The 22,701-nt window shown below is 42.7% G+C and overlaps 1 protein-coding gene and 1 pseudogene across 4 annotated transcripts in view; one reads left to right on the forward strand and one right to left on the reverse strand.

Annotated features, from left to right (window-relative positions):
- Nucleotides 1–68: 68 nt before the first annotated feature.
- Nucleotides 69–22,701, reverse strand: part of TMEM255A (transmembrane protein 255A) — a 52,567-nt gene continuing 29,934 nt past the window's right edge. For 2 of the 4 annotated variants that reach the window (XM_016943731.3, XM_016943729.3), the window contains 3 exons: nucleotides 18,336–18,498; nucleotides 9,664–9,807; nucleotides 69–2,438 (listed from right to left, as the gene is read on the reverse strand). In XM_016943731.3, the coding sequence (XP_016799220.1) occupies nucleotides 2,280–2,438; nucleotides 9,664–9,807; nucleotides 18,336–18,498 (466 nt within the window). In that variant the 3' untranslated portion in view covers nucleotides 69–2,279. The remainder of the gene's footprint in view (nucleotides 2,439–9,663; nucleotides 9,808–18,335; nucleotides 18,499–22,701) is intronic. The other 2 variants (XM_016943730.3, XM_016943728.3) reach the window with 1 other exon arrangement.
- Nucleotides 11,460–14,985, forward strand: LOC107970933 (prefoldin subunit 4-like; annotated as a pseudogene).

Below are 22,701 nucleotides of genomic sequence, written 5' to 3' on the forward strand. Positions count from 1 at the left end.
TGAGTCAGCTGCTGTCAGTTGCTTTAGAGCGTTTGCTGTACTTTTATAGCTACCTTGACACAAGTGGATAAGGAGGGGAGGATAGTTTTATTCATTTGAAACATCACAAAAGCAGTCTGAGTTTTCAACATGGCAGTGATACAGATTTTAAGCAACATCCAGTTTATACAGTTTCTGGATTAATATTTTAATGTTTCATGCCCAGTTCAGTACTTTAAAGCAGAATTAGGAATAAAGCAGTAAATATTACAAAATGCAGTCAAGATACATATTGGAAATACAAATCCATTCATTACAGCAAATGTTTTGCAAAAGAGTAAAGCAGCAAATATTAATTTTTCTAAGGTAACATGCACTTTATATAATTCAATGTAATAAAAAAGCTGCTCAAATTAAGTGTTACAAAATCTATACTGTTTCAGGTTATTTTGTAAAGTAAGAAAAATACATAGAAAGGAGCCATAGAATCTTAACACTTTAAGAAATGTGATAAATGTAGGATAAACTGTGTAATGGTGCCTTAAAAAATTAAATATGGACATTCACTAAAGCCAACGGTCAAATGTAAATGGCAAAAAAATTCATTGAGTATTACAAGTTGATATTTGTTTAGTTAGTCAGTTGGGTATTAGTCTCTTTTTGAAATCCAGTAGAATTTTAATATGCTCAGAACTGTAAAAAATCATAGTAATTTTGTATAACATAAAAGGATTATAGTTTTTCGGATTCAAAATCTGGATAAGAACATTCATGATGCTGAAAGTTAAACTGAATATCTTGCAAACATTTACTGTTAATAATGAGAGAGTGCACTTCTTGTGCCTTGATTCTTGATGGCTAAGTGTCTACAAGGTAGATGGGAGCACCAGCGTTTGCGCTACCTCTAATCCATCAAGTTGGGAGGTAGCAAAATTGGCCGGAAAATTTTCCAGTGTGTGTTCTGTGTTTGGAGAACTGTCTAATTAGGTACCCTCCTGTAGCCCCTGTATTTTTACGTTATAAAGTATAGGATTATCAATCTTCCTTCAAATCAATTCTCAGGTTAACATAAGATCACAATGAAGGTGTTCATTCTGAAGTGAAGGCATGGGTGCAAAAGTTTTAAACTCATCAGGTTGATGGTTTAAAGCTATGTGTAATTAAAAGAACTGTACAAATACCTACCACGGTGTGCCAGATGGATTTTAAATCTGCCGTAACACTTAAATATTTGTCAAGTTGGCTACGTTTGAGGTTTTGCAGACTTGAAGCGGCATTGTAACACTTTCATAATCTTGAATGCTGTCATGACTGGTCTCAACAGACAGAAGGACCAGTGGCATTAAAATACAGATGACTCTTGGGGTGGGGTGCAGGATACGTGCGGATTGCTGGGGTTAAGCACAATATTTGAAGATTAAATAGTCACAAAGATTAGTAACAATTCATATCACGACCCAAGAACCTAATTTATAACATTTTTAAACTCTGAATTACAACCATAAGATTTATATCTCCTGTAGCAAATGTATTTTGTAATAATGCAACATGTAGTAGAACCACTGTCTCCTAAGTGATCTACTTAAAACATCTCACATGTTGCTGTGTATTTCAGTGTTTCCGGAACAATACATCCTGTTCCCCACTACTGAAGATGCAAGAATATTGCACTTTTCCCTTTAGGAGGTACCAATAACAAAAGCTGAGCTGAGTGATCACAACAGCCATTTTTACAATACTCACAGAGAAGGAAGGAGTAAGAGATACGGGCAGCCTTTTTCAACATCCAGACACAAGCAAACAAAATCTTAGCCAGAACTCTCTGTATTGGAACTACTGTGTAGCCCCATCAGCTGGGAAATTGTCCTTAGGGACTGACTTTAGGGGTAGGGAAAGATAGGGCCTATAAGCCAGGTGCTTCAACCTAGGTGCTGGGGTGGCAATCTGCCAAGGGCCCGAGGGCAACACTCCTTTACATAAAGTGAAAAAGATGGCAACCACACTTCTGCTGAATACAGAGGTGGAGCATAGGGTAATGCAAGTCCAAACAAGCTTCTTGCTGGGCTGGCTCCCCTGCCTTGCTTAGAGAGTGTGAGCTGCCCTTCTGTGCTGGGTTCAGCCTGACCACCCCTGCTCTGCACTAATAATGAATAAGCTTCGTCCCTATCTTTCCCTAGCCTGGCAGGCCATTGTAAAACTTTATGCGTAAGAGTCACACTTTAAATTTTGTACCCTAACACTTCCACTGAAGCAGAAATACAAAAGCCACAATAATCTCAATAGCCAGCAGGCATTCCTCTTTAGGGACTGTAAGGTGGTGGCTTTTCAAAAGGTGGATAGTAGGGTGGAGAGTAACGGGGCGGTGCACTTGAGGACCACATGTAGCTGGGTGAGGGAGAGGCAGACTGGGGCTCATCAGAAAGTCCAGAGGGAGGGGAGGATGGAAAGACACCGGAATGCTGTGTGATAAAAAGAAAACGTTAGTTTAGGCAGTGAGTTTGCAATTCCCTGAACAGTCATTACTATTTAAAAATGAATATGGGCCAAAGCTTTTTTTCTATTTGGAAGAACAGAGAGCTCCCAAACCTCACAGAGTTAATGAGCCTGGAACAGGTGGTTCTCTCAGTCACTCAGGCTACAAGCCACCTGCAGAAATAGGGAATCCTCCTCTGCAACGCCTTGCAGCCCACATCCAATCAATTGCCAAATCCTGTTGCTTCTACTTCTGTGTTGTCTCTTGAATCCATCACTACCTTTTTTACATTTATAACTCAAGCCTCCAATACCTCTCCCTTAAGCTATGGCAACAATGTCCCAACTAGTCTTCAAAAGGTAATTTTTGGCTTTGAGAACATTTAATGATATTAAGCCAGTGATCCCTGGGAAAGTCTTTGCTAAAAGAGTATATCACAGAGAGGTAGTACAGTGGTCAGGAGCCCCTCTCATAGACAAGAAACTAAGGTCAGAGAGGTTAAATAGCTTGCTTGGATCTGGAGTCTTCTGACTCCAAGTCCAACATTTTCTACTCCACCTTAACTGCTGCCCCCTCATCCCCAAGTGCAGAGTAGGTTGGAGAGCAAAGAGTAACAAAGGCATGGAGGTAAGAATGAGGAGCAATATGTCAGGTTGCAGAGACACTGAGTATTCAGTTTTACTTTGTGTTGTCTTACTTTGGGAAAGGTTGTTAGTCTTTGGGAAAGGAATGGAAATGAATTTTTTAAAATATGCAGTGAATTGGCAGGAGTCATTTGCCCCTTTCTCTCCCTGGCCCATGTATATCCTTGACTCTAGTGATTTCCCTGCTGAAGGAGAGTTGGCCTGTTGTGTTTGTTGCTGTATCCTCCAGAGCTCAGAACAGTACTTGCCAAGTAATAGGTGCTCAATAAATCTTGAATGAGTGAATACAACTTCAGGAGCATAGTAGATGAACTTGGCATGCTTTTAAAAAATAAAATCTAGGCTGGGCGCGGTGGCTAACGCCTGTAATCCCAGCACTGTAGGAGGCTGAGGTGGTGGAGCACCTGAGGTCAGGAGTTTGAGACCAGCCTGGCCAACATGGCGAAACCCCATCTCTACTAAAAATACAAAAATTAGCTGGGAGTGGTGGTGGGTGCCTGTAATCCCGGCTACTCAGGAGGCTGAGTCGCGAGAATCGCTTGAACCTGGGAGGCAGAGGTTCCAGTGAGCTCAGATCACGCCACTGCACTCCAGCTTGGGTGACAGAGTGAGACTCCGTCTCGAAAATAAATAAATAAATAAATAAAACCTATGTCCAGATTTCTAAGCCTTGCTTGAGACACAGAAAAATCTTCCTTACCACATAATGTTAAGACTGAGAAGAGATGCTAGCTGCCATCATCCCCTGCCTCCCAAATCCCATCCATTATTTCACTCCAAAGAAATGGCAGGGTCGTAGAACCTGGAGAGCCCTTAAAGGCAAAACAACCTGAGGCAGTGGACTCAAGACAATCTAGATTCCTTCTTAAAAACTCAATTTTCCTCCTCCCTCCAAGAAGATACCCTTTGTTAAAAACATCGGTATAGTGATTTCCTGATTTTCCATCTTGCACCCTTCAAACTCTCCCTTCCTCCTCCTCTCCCTCCCTCCTGTTCTGTTGCTTTCCTCAACTAAGAACTCTCTCCTCTTAACCAGAGAGGGGAACAAAGACCCACCAGGGCAAAGAATCTCTGTGCCTGGGCATATGGCACTCACTGCCTCTCTAAATCCCACTACAGAGATGACATGAGAGGCAGCAGGCCAGTTTTAGGTGTTCCCAGCCACAGAAGGGAGAGGCAAGTTTCCTGAAGTGAAGCTAAAGGCAGTTCTGTCCTGAGAGGCATTAAAAGGCTTCTGTGGGCAGCAGCTGCTGTGGGTGGCAGTTGTACACTTTGATAATAAAAGGGGGTGGTACAACGGCCCTTGGGTTTTCACTTCTCAGTTTTGTGTTTGAGAAGTATGGGGGGAGGGGGTCATGATTCTCACTTCCCTTTGAGGATGCTGGGAGTCTTAAGGATAAAGCTGAAGGGTTCCTGGCAGAGCTAGGGAGCTAACTGGCTGCAGTCCACACACCCTTGGGGTTTAGCGGGGGGAAAAGGCCCATAGTACCAGTGCATAGTTTCCTAGCAACAGGCAGGCACCTTGGGAAAGATTTGGCTTTGTCGCAGCCAGGGAGTTGGCCTGGTGTATTCTGGTTCCTGCCTGAGAGTGTGACTTTAATAATGCTGTGGGCAGCTCAGGAGAACAGAACTTTGAATCCTTGTGCACCACCAAGCACGAAGAGCATCTAAATAGCCTACTGCGGGGCCTAGTCAGCTCCAGCTTCCTGAGCGGCTTCTTAGAGGCTGGGGTGGCCAACAGGCTGATGGTGCTTAAAGAGGAGCCACCACCCTTTCAGGGACACAGATGGCTTTCCTCTTCCACCTTAGCCTGCCTCCTGCCTGCCTGATGGCTGACCCACACCCTTCAAGATCAATGCGCATTTCCGTCAGGGCATGCTTCTCTCCAGGAGCCTTGTGGGACAGTGACTTCACAAAGAGCCCAGGAACTGGCTGGTGATAATTACTAGTTAAAGACACTGTGTCCCAAGGGTAAAATCCAGCATCTGTCGGTATTGTGCATTCCCTCTCTGTTCTGCCCCTGGAAGCAAAGGCTAGGGAGATGGAGAGAAGAGTGGGTAAAAGAAAGAGGAAAAAAAAAAGGATGAGTCGGGAACAAGGGAAAGGAGGGGAAGAAAGGAAAGACTTGACAGCGGGGTGGCGGGCGGGTGGCGGGGGGAAGAAAAAGTTGAGTGATAGCAACAACAGCCTTCTAAGGCTCTCAGCAACCTGTGCCATAAACTGTACCCTCCTAGGATCAAAGCAATCCTTTTAATAAATGGGCCCAATTTATAATGAGTAACTTTTAGTGGCTAGGGTGAAACCTAGTGTACCCTCGTGATTTAATAAAGAGGAAAAATAGAGGCACTTTTGAATTGCATAGGTTGAGACTTTCGTTTTAAGCTTAAACTTGGCTGGTCACCAAATGGATAGGAAAGGGACCATTCCATGGTTAGAGTAAAGTAGGGGTACTGGCCCAGACTGGGAAATATTGCTGGGAACCTTGAGGGGTTTATAAATAGCTGGGTTTAATTTCCCAGCAGAAGTAAAAACTGATGCTTTGTACCCTACAGATTTTGGACTACTTGGCTAAAGCTGAAGGGGTGGTGGGGAAATAGTGCAAAGGACAAGAGAAATGAGTGTTGGATAGATGAGCAAGGAGGCAAAGGTAGTCTCAGCTTATATCCTTCCTGCTTTGGAGTATGGGGAGTTCCTGAGAAGCAAGGACACCCTGGAGCCCAGTGTTTGAAAGAATCCAGTTTCTCTAAGCTCAGCACTCAAAACTTCCTCAGGGCCAGCTGATCAGACCCAAATCCTTGCTCATGTCTGACCACAAGAAGTGTTTCCCAAGCTTCCTCACTGGACAGCTACCCAATAAGGGTATGACTTTGAGGGGTTAAAACAAAACATTATAAGTCTTTTTTCCTCATCCTCCTATTAGCCTCAGGGTCAAAAGGAAGTTGAAATCACCAAACCCAAAGTCACAGAAATAGTCCTACTTGGAAATAACCAAAATGGGAAGTCATTCAGAAAGTCTAGAAAGGTCCATTTTCTGGCTGTAACTTAGGTCATTTTACAATCAGAAGAGCATGAGGGAGCTCTGGCCTTTTGGGGGTGGGTCTGTGCTTCAGGTGGTTTTATTGTCAGATCTGGAGTGCATTTGCTGACTGCTTTTTATTTATCTGGGAATATAAGCAGACGTTTCTTGCCCTCTTGACTTTCCTTTTTTTTTTTTTTTTTTTTTTATACAGAGTTTCTCTCTTGTTGCCCAGGCTGGAGTGCAATGGCGTGATCTCGGCTCACCACAACCTCCACCTCCTGGGTTCAAGTGATTCTCCTGCCTCAGCCTCCTGAGTAGCTGTGATTACAGGCATGCACCACCATGCCTAGCTAATTTTGTATTTTTAGTAGAGATGGGGTTTCTCCGTGTTGGTCAGGCTGGTCTCGAACTCCCGACCTCAGGTGATCGCCCGCCTTGGCCTCCCAAAATGCTGGGATTACAGGCATGAGCCACCGCGCCTGGCTGACTTTCTTGTGTAAAGAATGGTATTTTCGCCTATGAAACTATAAGGGAATGAAACTTGGTGAGCAAAAGAAAGCTAAACTAAAATACTAAAATGAAAATTTAAGTTCTAGAGAGAAATCACTTAAAATCTTACCCCCTCAAGACTTAGGCTATACAATTATAAAGTCTTCAAACAGGAAATACTAAAGACATCTTGAGCCTAGGGAAAGAAGTGGGAGACATATAAAAAGTGTCCAAGCAGCCCCTGAATTCCCCTCTGAGGAATGCATGAAGGAAGGGAATCCTTTTTCAGTGGGGATCAAGAGTAAAGAGACCCTTTCTGAGGACCATGAGTCCAGTAGAAAGTATAAATATCCAGTAGAAAGTATAAATATCCCAAAATTAACTGGGGAAAGAGCTGTGCTCCGCCTAGATTCACAACTTCAAAAATCCCCCAACCCAATCTCTGGAATCAGTCAGCCCTAGATATAAATCCTTACTCTTTCACTTACCACCTCTGTGACTTTGGTGAAGTCACTTAATCTCTCCATGATTCAGTCATCTTATCTTAAAAATGGCAATTGCAAGAGTACTTCTCTTAAAGAGGTAAATGACTGAATGATGATATATGTAAAGCACTTAGCACAATGCTTAGTACATAGTAAGTACTCAGTGAATAGTAGCTGTTATTAAAAAGTAAGGGTGGGCCAGGCACGGTGGCTCATGCCTGTAATCCCAGCACTTTGGGAGGCCGAGGCGGGTGAATCACGAGGTCAGGAGTTCGAGACCAGCCTGGCCAACATGGTGAAACCCTGTCTCTACAAAAGATACAAATAAAAAAAAAATAGCCGGGCATGGTGGCACGCACCTGTAATCCCAGCTACTCGGGAGGCTGAGGCAGGAGAATCGCTTGACCCCAGGAGGTGGAGGTTGCAGTGAGCCAAGATTGTGCCATTGCACTCCAGCCTGAGCGACAGGGCAAGACTCTGTCTCAAAAAAAAAAAAAAAGGAGAGGCTTCTAACAATCCCCAAAGTCTCTGCTACAAGCCCATAGTATAGGTTTGGACTAGGTAGCTAAATCTGGATCCCTTTTCTGGGTTAGGTATGCTGTTTCCATAGCATTCTGGGTAATGTTTTCTTTACTTTTTTGTCCCCACTACTGTCCCCTGACCCCCCACCCCCAAGTCCCTAGACTAACGCAGGGACTGTCTCATTTAATTTCTATTTCCACAGCTCCTGGCTCAATGCGTGGCACATGGAACACAGAGTAAACATTGATTGAACTGAAACCAACAATCCAAGTCACCGTTGGCATTCTCAATCTTGCTTTCATTTCTGGGGTAGGATTTGAATGAGGAATGATGGCTCCATACCCAAAAGAGAGGTTTCCTATCTTATAATTTGTGGTAACCATCACCAGATGTATTATTGTCCCTACTTAAAGGGTTCATTATAAAGTGCAAATTCCTGAAATCAATGTAATTTACTTTGATATAAAAGTAGAGGAGGCCTCTTGGGCTAGACCCATGTGTGGCTCCTCTATTTAAGGATGACTTTTTATTATAGGGACCCCAAGAGAATGATGACCTTCCTTGTTTTAGCTTCAACATCCCTGCATTCTCTTGAAGAATTCCTTGTTGCCTCGGTCACTATTGAAATTATCTATGCCCTTCTTGAACATATTTTTGTTTTCCAGTCTATACCACCTATTTGGGTAACAAGTTACCTGAGTTGTCTACCTGTGTACACAGTAGGCTTTAGAACGAATTTTATCATTATATTTTGTAAGCTTTAACCCATTTATGCCTAGTGTCCCATTATTGGAACGCTAAGCTTGTGGGAGTTATTTATGTCCTCCGGCTCAAGGTCATCGCCAAGGTCTGATTTTTCACAAAAAAATTTGCAACCTCTGGCATCAATGGGTTAATGGATACCTTTTTGAACTAGTACTATATTTTATAAAAGTGAACAAGTGCATGTGCACACTATATGTATTATTATTGCATTATGGAGCCACAGACCTCTCTGAACGGTATCTAAACCAACCACAACAACACTTTATTCAACTTAATAAGATTTTTAAGTTTCAATTATTTTGCCAAACTGAAGTTGAAATTAGGTTGCCCAAGGGCTTTGTATTGCCAAACTGGCTGGTTAATTGGAAGTACCCCCAGATAGTTGTACTTTTATGTCCCCATGGAACATTCATGGTCTCTTGATCAATAGAAGCAAATTTATTATGAGTTTCCCTTCCTTAAAAGGTATTTCCTTTGGTCTCTAAAGTTTGAATTAACTAGATTTTAGTGTAACCTTGCTCTTCTATGGTCAAGGGTTTATAATCGTTATACATACCTAAAGGACCATTTCACTTGTTTGCCCAAAGTGTCTAGTTCAGTGTTCTGCATGCAATGAATTCCTTTTAAGTAAGTGCCTTTTTTGGGTCTGGTTTTCTACTAGTAGTCACAGTTCAAAAGGAAAAGGGGAAAGTGCAAATTTGTTAACACTATTTCTGACTTACGTGATAACAGGGCAAAAGGGGGAGGGGTGTTATAAAAATACTCTGTGTATTGCTCTGTGTAGTCCTAGTTAGGAGGCCTGGAGAAAAAGAATGGGACTTCTTCCTCATCACAGGTTTGATTCAAACCCTTGTGTGGCTCAGAATGCCCTTGTGTTAAGGAGCAGGATTAGGCCTCTCCCCATATCAGAGGAATGGAAAAAGCCACTGTTGCACGGGGGTCCATGGTAGCGTACTAATGAGCTGCCATTTCCCAACTAGCTTATCTTCTCCTTGGTGTAGTTTAAGGCAATTTGGGATACCTTGATCCTACCTCCCTCTCTCCCTTTTTCTTCCATCTCTCTGTTTCTTCTCTTGCGCAGCTTTCACCCGCCCATCTCTGCCATCGTTGCCTGCCTACATAGTCCTTAAGCTAGCAACCACAGGCTGCTGGCCATTAGGGAGATGCATGGCTACCTCATACATATGCAGACAATGGAAAGGTTCCATAATTGAATTTAGGGAGAGAACAAGAGAGCATGAGTGAGAACAAGGGTAATAGAGAGTTCTTTTTTCTCCCAAAACATACCTGAAAGTCATAAGCAGAATATGGTGGCAGGTGAGGAGGGCTATGGTAGTAGGTATTGTAGGATGCCACTTGGGGATGAGCATAGTAAGAAACTGTTGGATGGGTATTTTCAACAGAACAGTTCAGTGCTGGGAGAGTTGGGTTCTGTAGAAAAACACAAATTAGAAACAACATAAACAGTCATCACTAGGAGAATGGTTAAATAAACTTAGTACATCTATACTATGGAATACCATGCAGCTATTGATAAACAATGATGTGGACCTATTTAGAGAAGGTTGTCCAGGATATATTTTTATGTTTTAAAAGCCATTATGTTACATTAATATAACATGATCCCAATTTATGTTTTAAAAAAAGACCCCCAAAATTATACATGTATGTATGTTTGTAAATGCAAAGAAATTAACCTGGAAGGATGCATAGCAAACTATTAACTGTGGTTTATCTCTGGGGAGCAGAGTAGAATTAGGAGGTATATAGGGATTCTTAACTTTCTACTATATATGTCAAAATGTTTACAACTAATTTGTATTGTGTCATTTTCCCCAAACTTTTTAACTTGAAGAATTTAAACCTATAGAAAAGTTGAAATCATTTGTGTGATTTTTAAAAACAAGAATTAAAAAGAAAAAATAAGACTCAAAATGCAAAACATCAAATAGACAAGGCCGAACAAGCTAGTGTTCTTGCTGTGACAGAGTGTGTTCAATCACAAAGAATTTGTAAAAGTTGTAAGGATTCTTAGAGATCCCAACCTTGCTAAGGGGGTCTCCTGAAGACATGAAGGGTATTGATTTCTCATCAGCCCTGTAGAGTAGAGGCAAAATCCTAGCAGTGCACAGAAGCCATGAAAGACCAAGAAAAATATATTGATCCCCCCACCTTTTTTTTTTTGCAAATAAAACGATGCAGACATAATTTTATATCCTTTTCACAACATGGTGGTGTGTGTAGCCCTTCAAGGGTTAAAGCTAACCTTGTCCAGAATGGAGGCCCTGCTCTCATCAGAGCCAAAGCACTGCTAAAGGAAGTTACCACTACTCATTAGTTCCCAAGTAGGACTGTGCTTTGTGCCACATGGATCAAGGTGTGGGGTAAATGATTTTTCCATCTTCTATGTCATTGATACCTCCCCCATTCATGTGTATAATTGAGAGCTGTCTGAAAAATCAATGTGTCTTCCTTCTGGAACATAGCTACAGCACATTAACAGAGAAGCAGAAGCTTCCTCTCAAGTGATGAAAATGTGTAGGCAGGCTTTGGCAGTCACAGAGGCAACCATGTTAGGGTGTTGGCAGGGGGAAACTCCCTTCCAGCAAGTTTCAACACAGTTCTGTTGCTCTCTTCCTTGGAGTGGGTTACTGTTTACATCTCTAGGAGGTTTGAAGAGCTACAAACCTCAGTCATAATACAGCTCACAGACAGCCAGATAAATGTTTGTCAGCCTCTTTAATGTGTGAAAGAGGGCTGAGATCTTGACCATTCCAAGGGCTGGCTTGCTTTACATTTACTCAGAAATGCCCTTACCTCTCCACCAGAATTCTTTAAAGAAATTCTGTCTCTGGGGAAGTACCAGAAATCATGTTCCCTTGGCATACTGTCAATTAAAAACACACCCTCCAGCTCTTGCAAAATGAAACCAGCTCTTCTATCTAAATAAATTAAGCCTAACTGTGGAGAAACAATCATGCAATGTAAACTATATAAAAGTTTTTGTGTGTTCAGCAAGGCCAAGGGTCTAGACAATATTTGAAAGGAAGTTGACTATTTAGAGAAGGCAACACAGAAGAAACATGAGAGTAAGATTAAATGGGTATAGGAAAGTCTCTGAAGAGAAGACAGTCAGGGGTAGAGGATATAGAGAAAATGGACAAGCCAGCAAGAGAAGGAAGAAGAGGGAATGGGTAATGGAGTGAAGACTTAGTCAGGGATGGGGCAAAAGAGATGGGCCAAAATAGTGGTCTGGTTATATTTTAAATCAATAAATCTGATTTTACAATAAATTTGGGCCCTGTTTCTATTTGTGTGCACATATAGGAGTGTGTGTTTGTGTGTGTGTGTGTATGTGTATTTCTGTTAGAATTCTGGGGCTTACGTTGTGAGACGCCCGCCCTGCCCCCCCATTATTGATCAGTAGCATTCTGAGCTCCAGTAACACAAAAGGTTACTAGGTAGCACAGCAAATGGTGAAAGCAATCTTGCCTGGACAAAACTGAGTCTATTCTGAGACAATGATTGTGGACTTTGGAAAGAATGCTACTTTTTTTCCCTCTCCAGTTTACTCAAAACCAGCGATACCAATTAGGAGAAAATGGAAAGATATATTCACTTTTTAAAAATTCATCTCAAATCCTCATATCTTTGGTCAACAAGCACTTCTTCAAACATTTCTTTAAGATCTTTTTCACCAAGCACCTCTTGTCAGGGTTCCTTTCAGGATCCCACAACTTTGGAAATGGTGGTTCCTAGCTGATTCCATTGAAGACTGCCAGCTCACAGCCCTCGGCTCCTGTCCTCACTCTCTGGAAATGGCTTTCATCAGCCAGCACCCCTGGGCCTCCCTGCAGACCCCGGGGACTCTACTCAGGGAGAGGCACATCACAAGTCACCAACCACACTTGGATGTAGGCCAAGGATTGTACTTAGGCTCACCTGAATGATGTTCCTGGACTTTTTACACCATGGTCTTATTTTAATAGAGTGACCTAGGCAATGATTCCTCCTTGGTATCCTTATCTGTGCCCCCACTGGTGTTCTCTAATCTCATGAATCAAAGATCTTCTCCCCAGATCTTTGCTTTCATTTTTTTTCTGCCCTGGTCCTTGATAGAGTTCCCGGGATTCACATTTGATAATGCTCGGTACTTCCCTTGCTCTCCTTCCGTACTGTCAAAGAAGCTCCCAACAGGTGGAAACAACTTGCTTTTAATTTTTTAATTAAATCAACTAAACAAAGGAGGTAATATATGTTAAAACACTCATAGAACCAGAAAGGGCTACCCAAATGTTAGTCAGGGGCAGCTGGGATGGAATAGAAAGAGCAAAGGCTCTGGCATTTGACAAATCTGGGCTCCAGTCCCAGTTCTGCTACTCAGCTCTGGGCAAGTCACTTGACCCCTCTTGGCCTGTTTCCTCACCTGTTAAACAGAGACAGTAATACCTACCTCACAAGGTAGTAATAGTGAAGATTAACTGTGCAAAAGCACTTTGCAGAGGGTTAGGGGCCATTATTGCCGCTATCAGGACAGACCATCAGCAAACCCATTTTTTCCTCAGGAGATCAAAGATAACAGTGAAATTAAGAACGCAGAAACAAATCTATATATCTGCAGTTAATTGATTTTTGACAAGGTTGCTAGGATCATAAAGTAGGGAAAGAGCAGTGTCTTCAACAGATGTGCTGGGAAAACTGGATATCCACATGAAAAAGAATGAAACTGAACCCCTAACTTATACTAGATATAAAAATTAAATCAAAATGTTTCAAAGCCCTAAATGTAACAGCTAAAACTATAAAATTCTTAGACAAAAATGTGGAAATCATGACCTTGAGCTTGGCAATAGATTCTTAGATATAACACTAAAAGCACAAGCGACAAAAGAAAAGATAGATAAATGACACTTCATCAAAATTAAAAACTTTTGTGCTTCAAAGGCCATTATCAAGAAAGTGAAAAGACAACTCACAGCATGGGAGGAAGTACTTGCAAATCACATATTTGACAATGCTCTAGTATCCGCTATTTATAAAGAACTCTTACAACTCAACAACAACAAAACAGATTTAAAAATGGGCAGGATTCTTGGTCAGTGGCCAGGTCTCAGCTACAGCAGGGGAGTGGAGGGTGTGGGATGCTGGGGGTGCCCAGCTCGGAAGCTCAGTGTGGGGCCCAAGACTGAGGCCCCCAGCCCTTACAGCTGCTCCGTGGGGAGCCCTGTCTGCACCTAGGGCCCTGAGCATTTGCTTAGTCACCTGGCTTGTTGAGGCAGGGGGTCCCCAGGCCGGAATCCATGGAGGGCTCTGGGCACCTCTCTCAGTACTGAGGGTGCCTCTGGGGAGCATGAGGACCCTGCAGCCCAGGCCTTGTCCTTAGGGTATGGGAAACTGAAGGTCCCATTGACTGAGGTTGGCTTTTACGCACTTGATGCACTGATACGGTTTGGATTTGTGTCCCCACCCAAGTCTCCTCTTGAACTGTAATCCCTGTAATCCCCAGGTGTTGAGGGAGAGACCTGGTGGGAGGTGATTGAATCGTGGGGGTGGTTCCTCCATGCTGCTGTTCTGATGATAGTGAGTGAGTTCTCACAAGATCTGATGCTTTTATAAGGGGCTCTTCCCCCTTTGCTTCCTTCACATGCACTCTCACCTGTTGCCATGTAAGATGTGCCTGCTTCTCCTTCTGCCATGATTGTAAGTTTCCTGAGGCCTCCTCAGTTATGCAGAGCTGAGTCAATTAAACCTCTCTTCTTTATAAATTACCCAGTCTTGGGCTTTTTTTTTTTTTTTTTTTTTTTTTTTTTTTTTTTTTTTTTTTTTTTTTTTTTTTGAGACGCAGTCTCACTCTATTGCCCAGGCTGGAGTGCAATGGCACGATCTCGGCTCACTGCAACCTCCACCTCCCAGGTTCAAGAGATTCTCCTGCCTCAGCCTCCCGAGTAGCTGGGATTACAGGCATGCGCCACCATGCCCGGCTAATTTTTGTATTTTTAGTAGAGACAGCGTTTCACCATGTTGGCCAGGCTAGTTTCAAACTCCTGACCTCGTGATCTGCCCACCTCGGCCTCCTAAAGGGCTGGGATTACAGGTGTGAGCCACTGCACCCGGCCGGGCAGTTCTTTATAGCAGTGTGAGAATGGACTAATACATGCACTTTACCTGGGTTATCACATCAGCCCTCACAAGTCCACAGGTAGGTGCTACTAGTACTGTTGTTTACAGGCTGCAGAAAATTTCAACGCTACTTTTGAAGATCAACATTAGGTAAACAAGTTTGCAAGGAATATGAGTAGAATCACAGAGCTGAAGGAAGAAACAGAAGTTAAAAGGAAACAACTCCACAATTTAGAAGTTGTTTGCAATGATATCATGCTTGCAGATGATGACTGCTTAATGATACCTTATCAAATTGGTGATGTTTTCATTAGCCATTCTCAAGATGAAACACAAGAAATGTTAGAAGAAGCAAAGAAAAATTGGTAAGAAGAAACTGATGCCTTAGAATCCAGAGTGGTATCAATTCAGTGAGTGTTAGTAGATTTGAAACTTCAGTTATATACAAAATTTGGGGGTAACATAAACCTTAAAGCTAATGAAAATTAAACATTTTATAATACTTTAAAATTTTGTTTAACAATCTTGAATATTGTTTGGAAAATAAAAAAATCTGCAAAAACTTGATAGATATTTCTCCAAAGAAGATATACATACAAATTGCACACAAACATATAAAAAGATGCCCAACATCACTGGTCAGCAGGGAAGTACAAATCAAAACCACAACAAGATACCACTTTGTGCCCACTAGAATGTTTATAATTTTTTTTGAGAAAGTGTTGGTGAGGATGTGGAGAAATTGGAACCCTCACACACTGCAGGTAGGAACGTAAAATGACACAGCTGCTGTGGAAAACAGTTTGGCAGCTCCTCAAAAAGTTAAACATAGAATTACCAATTGACCCAGCAATTCCACCCATAGGTGGAAAAAGAATTGGAAGCAGGTAATCAAACAAGTACTTGTAAGTGATTGTTCATGGCAGCACTATTCTCAGTAGCTAAAACATGAAAACAACCCGAATGTATATCAATGGATAAAAAACTAAACAAAACGTGGTCTATCCATACAATGGAATATTATTCAGCCATAAAAAGAAATGAAGCACTGATATATGCTACAAGGTAGATGAATTTTAAAAACAAAAAAAATATGATAAGTGAAAGGAGCCAGACCCAGAAGTTCAAATATTGCATGATTCCATTTATAGAAAATACCTGTAATAGGTAAATCCATAGGGACAGACAGCAGATTAGGGGTTGCTGGGGCCTCAGGGAAGGGGCAACAAGGAGTGATTGTTTAATGGGTACAGGTTTCAGGTAATGAAAAAGTTCTAGAACTAGACAGAAATGATGATTGCACAACATTGTGAGTGTACTAAATGCCACTGAATTGTACACTTTGAAGTGATCAATTTTATGTTTGTGACTTCCACCTCAATTTTTTTTTAAAGGGGGACAGTGAGGGAAAACAGGGGACTAAAGCTAAGGCTAAAAGCTTGGCAGGGTTGTATTCCTTAGCATATCATCTTCCTATTCCTCCCTTCTTTCCAACTTCCAGAAATTTCTTGAAAGTGTCCATCTAGCCACTCTCCCTGTCTTCCTCAGATGCCCTTTGCCTTCAAAATCTAATTCTTTCCATCACCGTGGAAAAGGGTCTTATCAAATCCTTCACACTGAGAGACTAGTAACTCAAAGTATAAACACCTCTGTGGCCTACTAGCCTATTCCTTTGTTTAATACACGCATCTTGAAAGTGGACAAGGAGAAAAAGGACAATGCTTATCTTAAAGTAAGGAATAAAACATGGTGGCAGTTTCAGCGCCCACAGTAGGGTAAAATTGGAGAGGGGGAAGCCTTACAGGCACCCCACAGAGCCTACCAAGTAGCTACCACCTACTCCATTTGTGCATCAAGGTATCTCTGCCATCCAAGCCTGAAAGCTCTAGGGACAATTTAGAGAACTCGTAACACTCATCCTGAGGTCCCATCTCCTCAACTCGCCAAACCTGGGAGCTTCTCTTCCAGCCAAAGCTGCTGAGATTCCACACAATACCTGTACTTTCATCTGCCCCCTGGGGAAATTCTCCAAGAACAAAGGGCATTCTTTTCTCCAAAGAAGCCCCAACCCAGAAACAGCTTTTTTGCAGCTCTCTAACCTAAAAGCTTCCTCAAGGCCAAATTTACAGGAAATCCTTTTCCCTCCTGGGGCTCCACCTTTGTTGATGCTTCCCCTACTTGTTAGTGCTTGGGCATTCCAGAGTCTGGGGAGGGAAGCTGGGAAGAGAAATGTGCGGATGAGAGAGGGAGAGAAAGAAGAAAGAGAGAGTGCAGATGGGCAGGAAAGGATTTCTCTTGACTTAGGGTCACTAGCAGGAACACTTAATAGTTCCAGTCAGCCCAGTACTGCTGGAGACTTGCAATCCAAAACGACAGAGTTTCTTTCTTTTCCCTTGTCCTACCCCACCTTTCACTTTCCAACATTCATCCTTTTGACAGTCCAGGATCAAATTACAAACTGCCTTTCAGGTTCTGTTCTTCAGGGACCCCAAAATCTGACAGAAACAGCCAAGGGCCTAGGAGCTAATTTCTGGGGTCAAAGGAAAGTCCCTCTTAGGCACAAAATAATTCCATAAACAGATGTGGGATGTTCATTTAAAGCAGTGGTATTCAATCATGGCTGCAGATCAGAATTACCTGGGAGCTTAAAAAAAAAAACCAAAAAACCAAAAAACAAAACCTGATGCCTGGGCTTCAGTTTAGACCAATTAAATCAGAATCTTTAGAGAAGGAGCCCAAGCATTTTTTTTTTTTTTTTTTTTTTTGAGACGGGGTCTTACTCTGTCATCCAGGCTGGAGTGCAGTGGTGCAATCATGGCTTACTGCAACCTCAACCTCCTGGGCTCAAGTGATCCTCCCACTTCAGCCTCCCAAGTAGCTGGGACTACAGGTATGTGCCACTACACCCAGCTAATTAAAAAAAGTTGTTTTTTCTTAATAGAGACAGGGGCTGTTGCTCAGCCTAGTCTCAAACCCCTGGGCTTAGTCAATCCTCCTGTCTTGGCCTCCCAAAGGGCTGAGATTATAAGCATGAGCCACCATGCTGGGCAGGTGATTCTTATATGAAGCCAGGTTGATAACCATAACTCAAAGCTATTATCTCCATAATTAGAGATCTAGATTTATCAAATAAGCAAATAAATGCTTAGAAATGCCTTAGAAGGAAAGGAAAAAAAGAAGCCTACTATATGGAGTACCTACTGAATGCTGAGTCCTGCTGTGCCTTTGCAGACACACACACAAAAATAGAAAAGATTTGGAAGGGAAGAATGGAAAGTGGGGAGGCTGGGGTTGAGGTCCAAGTTGAAGGCAAGACCTGGCAAGCAACTTAGCCTAGAGCTGGCTCTGCGAATGCAAACAGAAAAGAGCCCAGATGCTCTTTCTGAAGAAACTTCACTATGAAATACCTGGGGAGGGGAAGACTAGCATTAATCCTACCTATAGCTAGAATAACCTTTCCTTCCATCTCTCCCAAAGTTTGTTAGGGGAAAACTATTCCCAAAAAATTTTACTAAAAGTGTGGGGTGGGGCTATAAAAGACTATGTTTACATAACCAGTGCGAATGGGGGAACTGAGAACACCCCTTCCTCCTTTCACCCCCCACCCCCAGAAGGTGCCTCCAGAACACAGGTAATTTGTGTATAACAAGAAATATTTGCAGACTGATGACATTACCTGGCTCCTTCAACTTGAGACATTTGAAGGCAGCTACATCCTTGAAGCAATTGCTTCTGATTCTTCCCTTCAAAATATGTGTCTGCATTTCCCCCAACTGCCTAGCCTTCCCCCTATGTCCAACAGGGGCCACTGTGAAATGCAAAGTCAATTCTTTCCTTACCATGTCCTTAAAGCCTCCAAGGACAGCGGCAGTGATGATGCCCAGGAACAGGCCAACAATGTTGAGGATGGTGGCAGACCAGAGCAGGTGGTAGAGGTGGATGATATCTTGGCAACTGCTGACATCGATGTATTCGTAGTACCCACCAGTGATCTCCACCCGGCTGGACAGGGAGGAGCATGCTCCAGTCAGTCCCCAGGGAGCAGGCTGTCCTCCCCAGCCCCCTCCCCAACTCTGGGATTGGGCTACCATACAGCTCAGTGAAAAGACAGGTGGGCAGGTGGGGAGCTACAGTAAGAGACATCATAGCCATGTACTATAATAAATCAAAGTGTGATTGTTTATCCCCACTCCCCGAAAAAAAACTCCTACCTGCCAGAAAAATACTTGTAACCACCACTAACACTAATCCTAGATAGCACTTATTGACACTTGCTATGTACCAGGCACAGTGCTAAGCATTTTACATGTGTGAATTCATTGCATCTGTGCTGTTTAATGTGGTAGCTACTAGCCACACGTGGCTATTTAAATTTAAATTAAGTAAAATTAAGTAAAAAGAAAAATTCAGTTGGTAAGTCTCACCAGCCACATTTCAAGTGCTCAATAGTCACATGTGGCTAGTGTTTACTATACTGGACAGAGCAGGTTACAGAACATTTCCATCATTGCAGAAAGTTCCTCTGTGCAAATCCTCACAGTATCCTATCAAATAGGGACTATCATCATGCCCATTTTACAGATGAAGAAAGTGAAGCACAGAGAAGTTAAAGAACTTGCCCAAGTCATAAGTGGTAGAACTGGGACCTGAATTCAGGCTTCAAAGACTTCAGTGTGTGCCCTCTCAAAACAAACAAATAAAAACCAATGTCCTGGTAAACAACTAAAGCTGAGTTGCTACACAAAACCTGAAAGTCGCCTCCGTGGGGAGGCCTTTCTTGACCACTCTGTCCAAAGACACCCCTTCCCAGCCCTGTCGCTCTCTATCACATTATCCGCTATGGAATGAATTTTGTCCCTCCAAATTCATGTGTTAAAGCCCTATCCCCCAATGTGACTGTATTTTTAGATAGAGCTTTTAGAAGATAATTAAAGTTAAATGAGGCCACAAGGGTGGGGTCCTAATCGGATAGGATTGGTGGCTTTATAAGAAAAGGAAGATCTCGCTCTCCTCCTCCTCCTCCTCTTTTTCCCTCCTTCTCCCCTGACTTCCCTACTCCACGCCCCTCCCCCACCCACCCCCGACCCCGACTTTCGTTCTCTCCCTCCCTACTTGAATGTGAAAGGAAAGGTCACTGTGAGCACAGAGGGGAAGTGGCACAAGCCAGGTAGAGAGCCCTCACCAGAGCTCAACCATGTTGGCACTCTGATCTTAGACTTCCAGCCTCCAGAAATGAGAGAAATAAGTACATTTCTATTGTTTAAGCCACCTGGTCTATGGTATCGTGTTATGGCAGCCCGAGCTAAGCAATACATCACCCTTTTCTAATTTCTCTGTAGCATTCATTCCCACATGAAAATATCTTACTGATGTGTCTACTACGTTATTGTCTGCCTCCCCGACTTGAACGTGAGCTCCATGAGGGCAGGAACTGGTTCGTTTTGCTCACTGCTGTGCTTGACACACAGTTGGTGCTACATAAATACCTGTGGAATTAATTAAATGAAAGTTCCTGTCCTCCTGGATGTCACAAACTAGTTTACAACTTGGCCACTGGAGTTCATCACGAATCTAAAACACTGTGGTTCTTAAAGTCACAACGAAACGCCCTGGCATTAGGATGATTATTACATGTGACTCCCCTGCTATAAGAATGCAAAAAAGAAAACAGAAAAACAAGCAAAGGCTGATCTCCAAAATGAATCAGAGAGGGACTATTCACATATGAAAAGACTTAAACTTTACAGATGAATTTATCTTCAGATTCTTTAAAGTCAGTGTTTCTCTAAGGAGGTGAAGTCAGTGTGGTTACAGGGCAGACTGCATCAGAATCATCTGTGTTTGTGTCTATGTGTGCCTGCCTGTTTGTATCAGTGCATTATTTGTGTGTGCCTGTGGGTGTCTCTGCGTGTATCTGTGCATGTATCTTTGAGAAAGAGAGATGGTTAAACATGCAGATTCCTAGGCCCAGCCCCAGTCCTACTGAATCTGGTAGAATCTCTGGTGATGGGGTCAAGAATCTGTGTTAACAAGCTCATCAATGTTTGAGACCCACTGTTTTTAATAGTAAGCTTCCGTAGTGGAATTTTTTAAAAATATATTTTTTTGTAGAGACAGAGTCTTACTATATTGGCCAGGCTGGTCTTGAACTCCTGGCATCAAGTGATACTCCCACATCAGCCTCCCAAAGTGCTGGGATTCCAGGTGTGAGCCACCACACTTGGCCCATAGTGGAATTTTAAGGGAGTTTCAATTAATCAGAGTTTGAATTGGATTTCAGTATTTTCAGGAGCATATCTCAAGAGTCCATGCATAAGCATACATTGTCTCCTATTAGCTGGCATTGTACTAGGCCCTGGGGATAGGGCAGGGAGGATGCACAGATTATTTACTGCCCCCAAAAACGGACAGCTGTACAAGGACTATTCTCTGAAAAGGACAGACCTGTGTGTATGGGTGAGTGTGGAACTGCAGGAGCACCTTTGTAGCTTGGGAGTCAACTTCTGACATCCCCCAAATTATGTTTGCCTGCCTCCTAAAACACCAAGGGTGGACTAGTAGTATATATAGGCAGGCAGTATGCCATAGCTGACTCTGAAGTCAGACTGTGTTCGAATCCTGGCTCTGTCATCTATGCTCTGTCACCAGATGCTGACTCTAGCAACTTACTTTCTTACTCTTAGGTTACTTAATTTACTTAACTTCTCTGAGCCCGGGGGATGTAATGCCAACAGGCATGAAAGCAGTACTCCAACATATAATAAAAGCCTCCACTAAAATATGTAGCTACATTTTGTTCCTTCTAAGAGCCAGCCTCTGGCAACACAATTCAAACCTTTGAACCCTGTTCTTAAAGGTATTAACACTTTATTTTGTTTTTTGTTTGTTCGGTTGGTTGGGTTTTTTCTTTTTCTTTTTTTTTCCTTCCTTCTTTTCTTTCCTTTTTTTTTTTTTTTTTTGATGGGGTCTTGCTCTGTCACCCAGGCTGGAGTGCAGTGGTATGGTCATGGCTCACTGCAGCCTCAACCTCCTTGACTCAAGTGATCCTCCAACCTCAGCCTCCCAAGTAACTGGGACTGCAGGCTCACACCGCCATGCCCAGCTAAATTTTGTAGAGATGCGGTTTTGACATGTTGCCCAGGCTGGCCTCGAACTCCTAGGCTCAATCTATCCTCCCATTTCAGGCTCCCAAAGTCCTGGGATTACAGCCGTGAGCCACTGTCCCTGGCCAGTATTAAGACTTTGTAGGCACAAACCGCAATATGGGAATAGGATAGTAGTTTGTTTTAAAATATTCAATAATTTTAGATAATATATACTTGGTTTCAGTTTGAGTGGTTCCAGCAGCCGTTTAATTTTTTTTTTTTCACTGAACCATGAAGGAAAAGAAAGCTAATTCTTAGATATGGTTCGGGTTTAGTAAATTAATGTGGTTTTTTTCTGCTTGAGATTCAGGATTCCATTTGGTTCAGTCTCTGGGCAGAGCTTCCTCTGAAATTGCACCTTTTGCATTCCCACTGCTCCCATCCTCATGCCTCCGTCACTGTAAGGCTGTCCTGCCAGACCCTACTGCTGCCTGATTACTCTTCCTAAAACACTTTTAAAAATATGTCATTCACTTAATCAAAACCCTTCTGTGGCTCCCCAGTACCTTCAGGGGAGTGTTCAAATTCCTCAGTCTGCCAAAGTCCAGCCTCAAAATGGAGTATACACTCTAGCCAGGCTGGAGTCCACAGAAGCCCCACACTGGCTATGCTGGGTACTAATTCCAAACCTTTGCTCAGATTTCTCCCCCTGCATTGAAGGTATTGCTTTCTGTTCTCTGCCTATCCTAATCTCTCTCACTGCTCAAAGCTTCAATAGTGCCTTCTTCAAAGACGCCACTACCCATTCATTAGCTTTTTCCTTGGACTCCCATAGTCTATTCCTCTTAGTTTGGCACTTTGTATATATCAATAATTCAGTTATTTATTTAATCTAATATGTGTTGGTAGCGTATCAGTGCTAAATACTGTGCTGGTGCTAATGTTACAATCAAGGCCAAGGCCGACATGATGTTTCTGTCAAAATCGCAACCTCTTGAGGGCGAGGGTCGTCTCTTAACATTCCTTTGTGTCTCTCTCACTGCCTAGCACAGTGGTAGAAACATTAAAGGTCGTCAATAAATACTCGGTGAATGAGTAACTGAGTGCAAAGACTAATCAC

Source organism: Pan troglodytes, chromosome X (assembly GCF_028858775.2).
Source record: "Pan troglodytes isolate AG18354 chromosome X, NHGRI_mPanTro3-v2.0_pri, whole genome shotgun sequence".
Lineage (NCBI taxonomy): Eukaryota > Metazoa > Chordata > Mammalia > Primates > Hominidae > Pan > Pan troglodytes.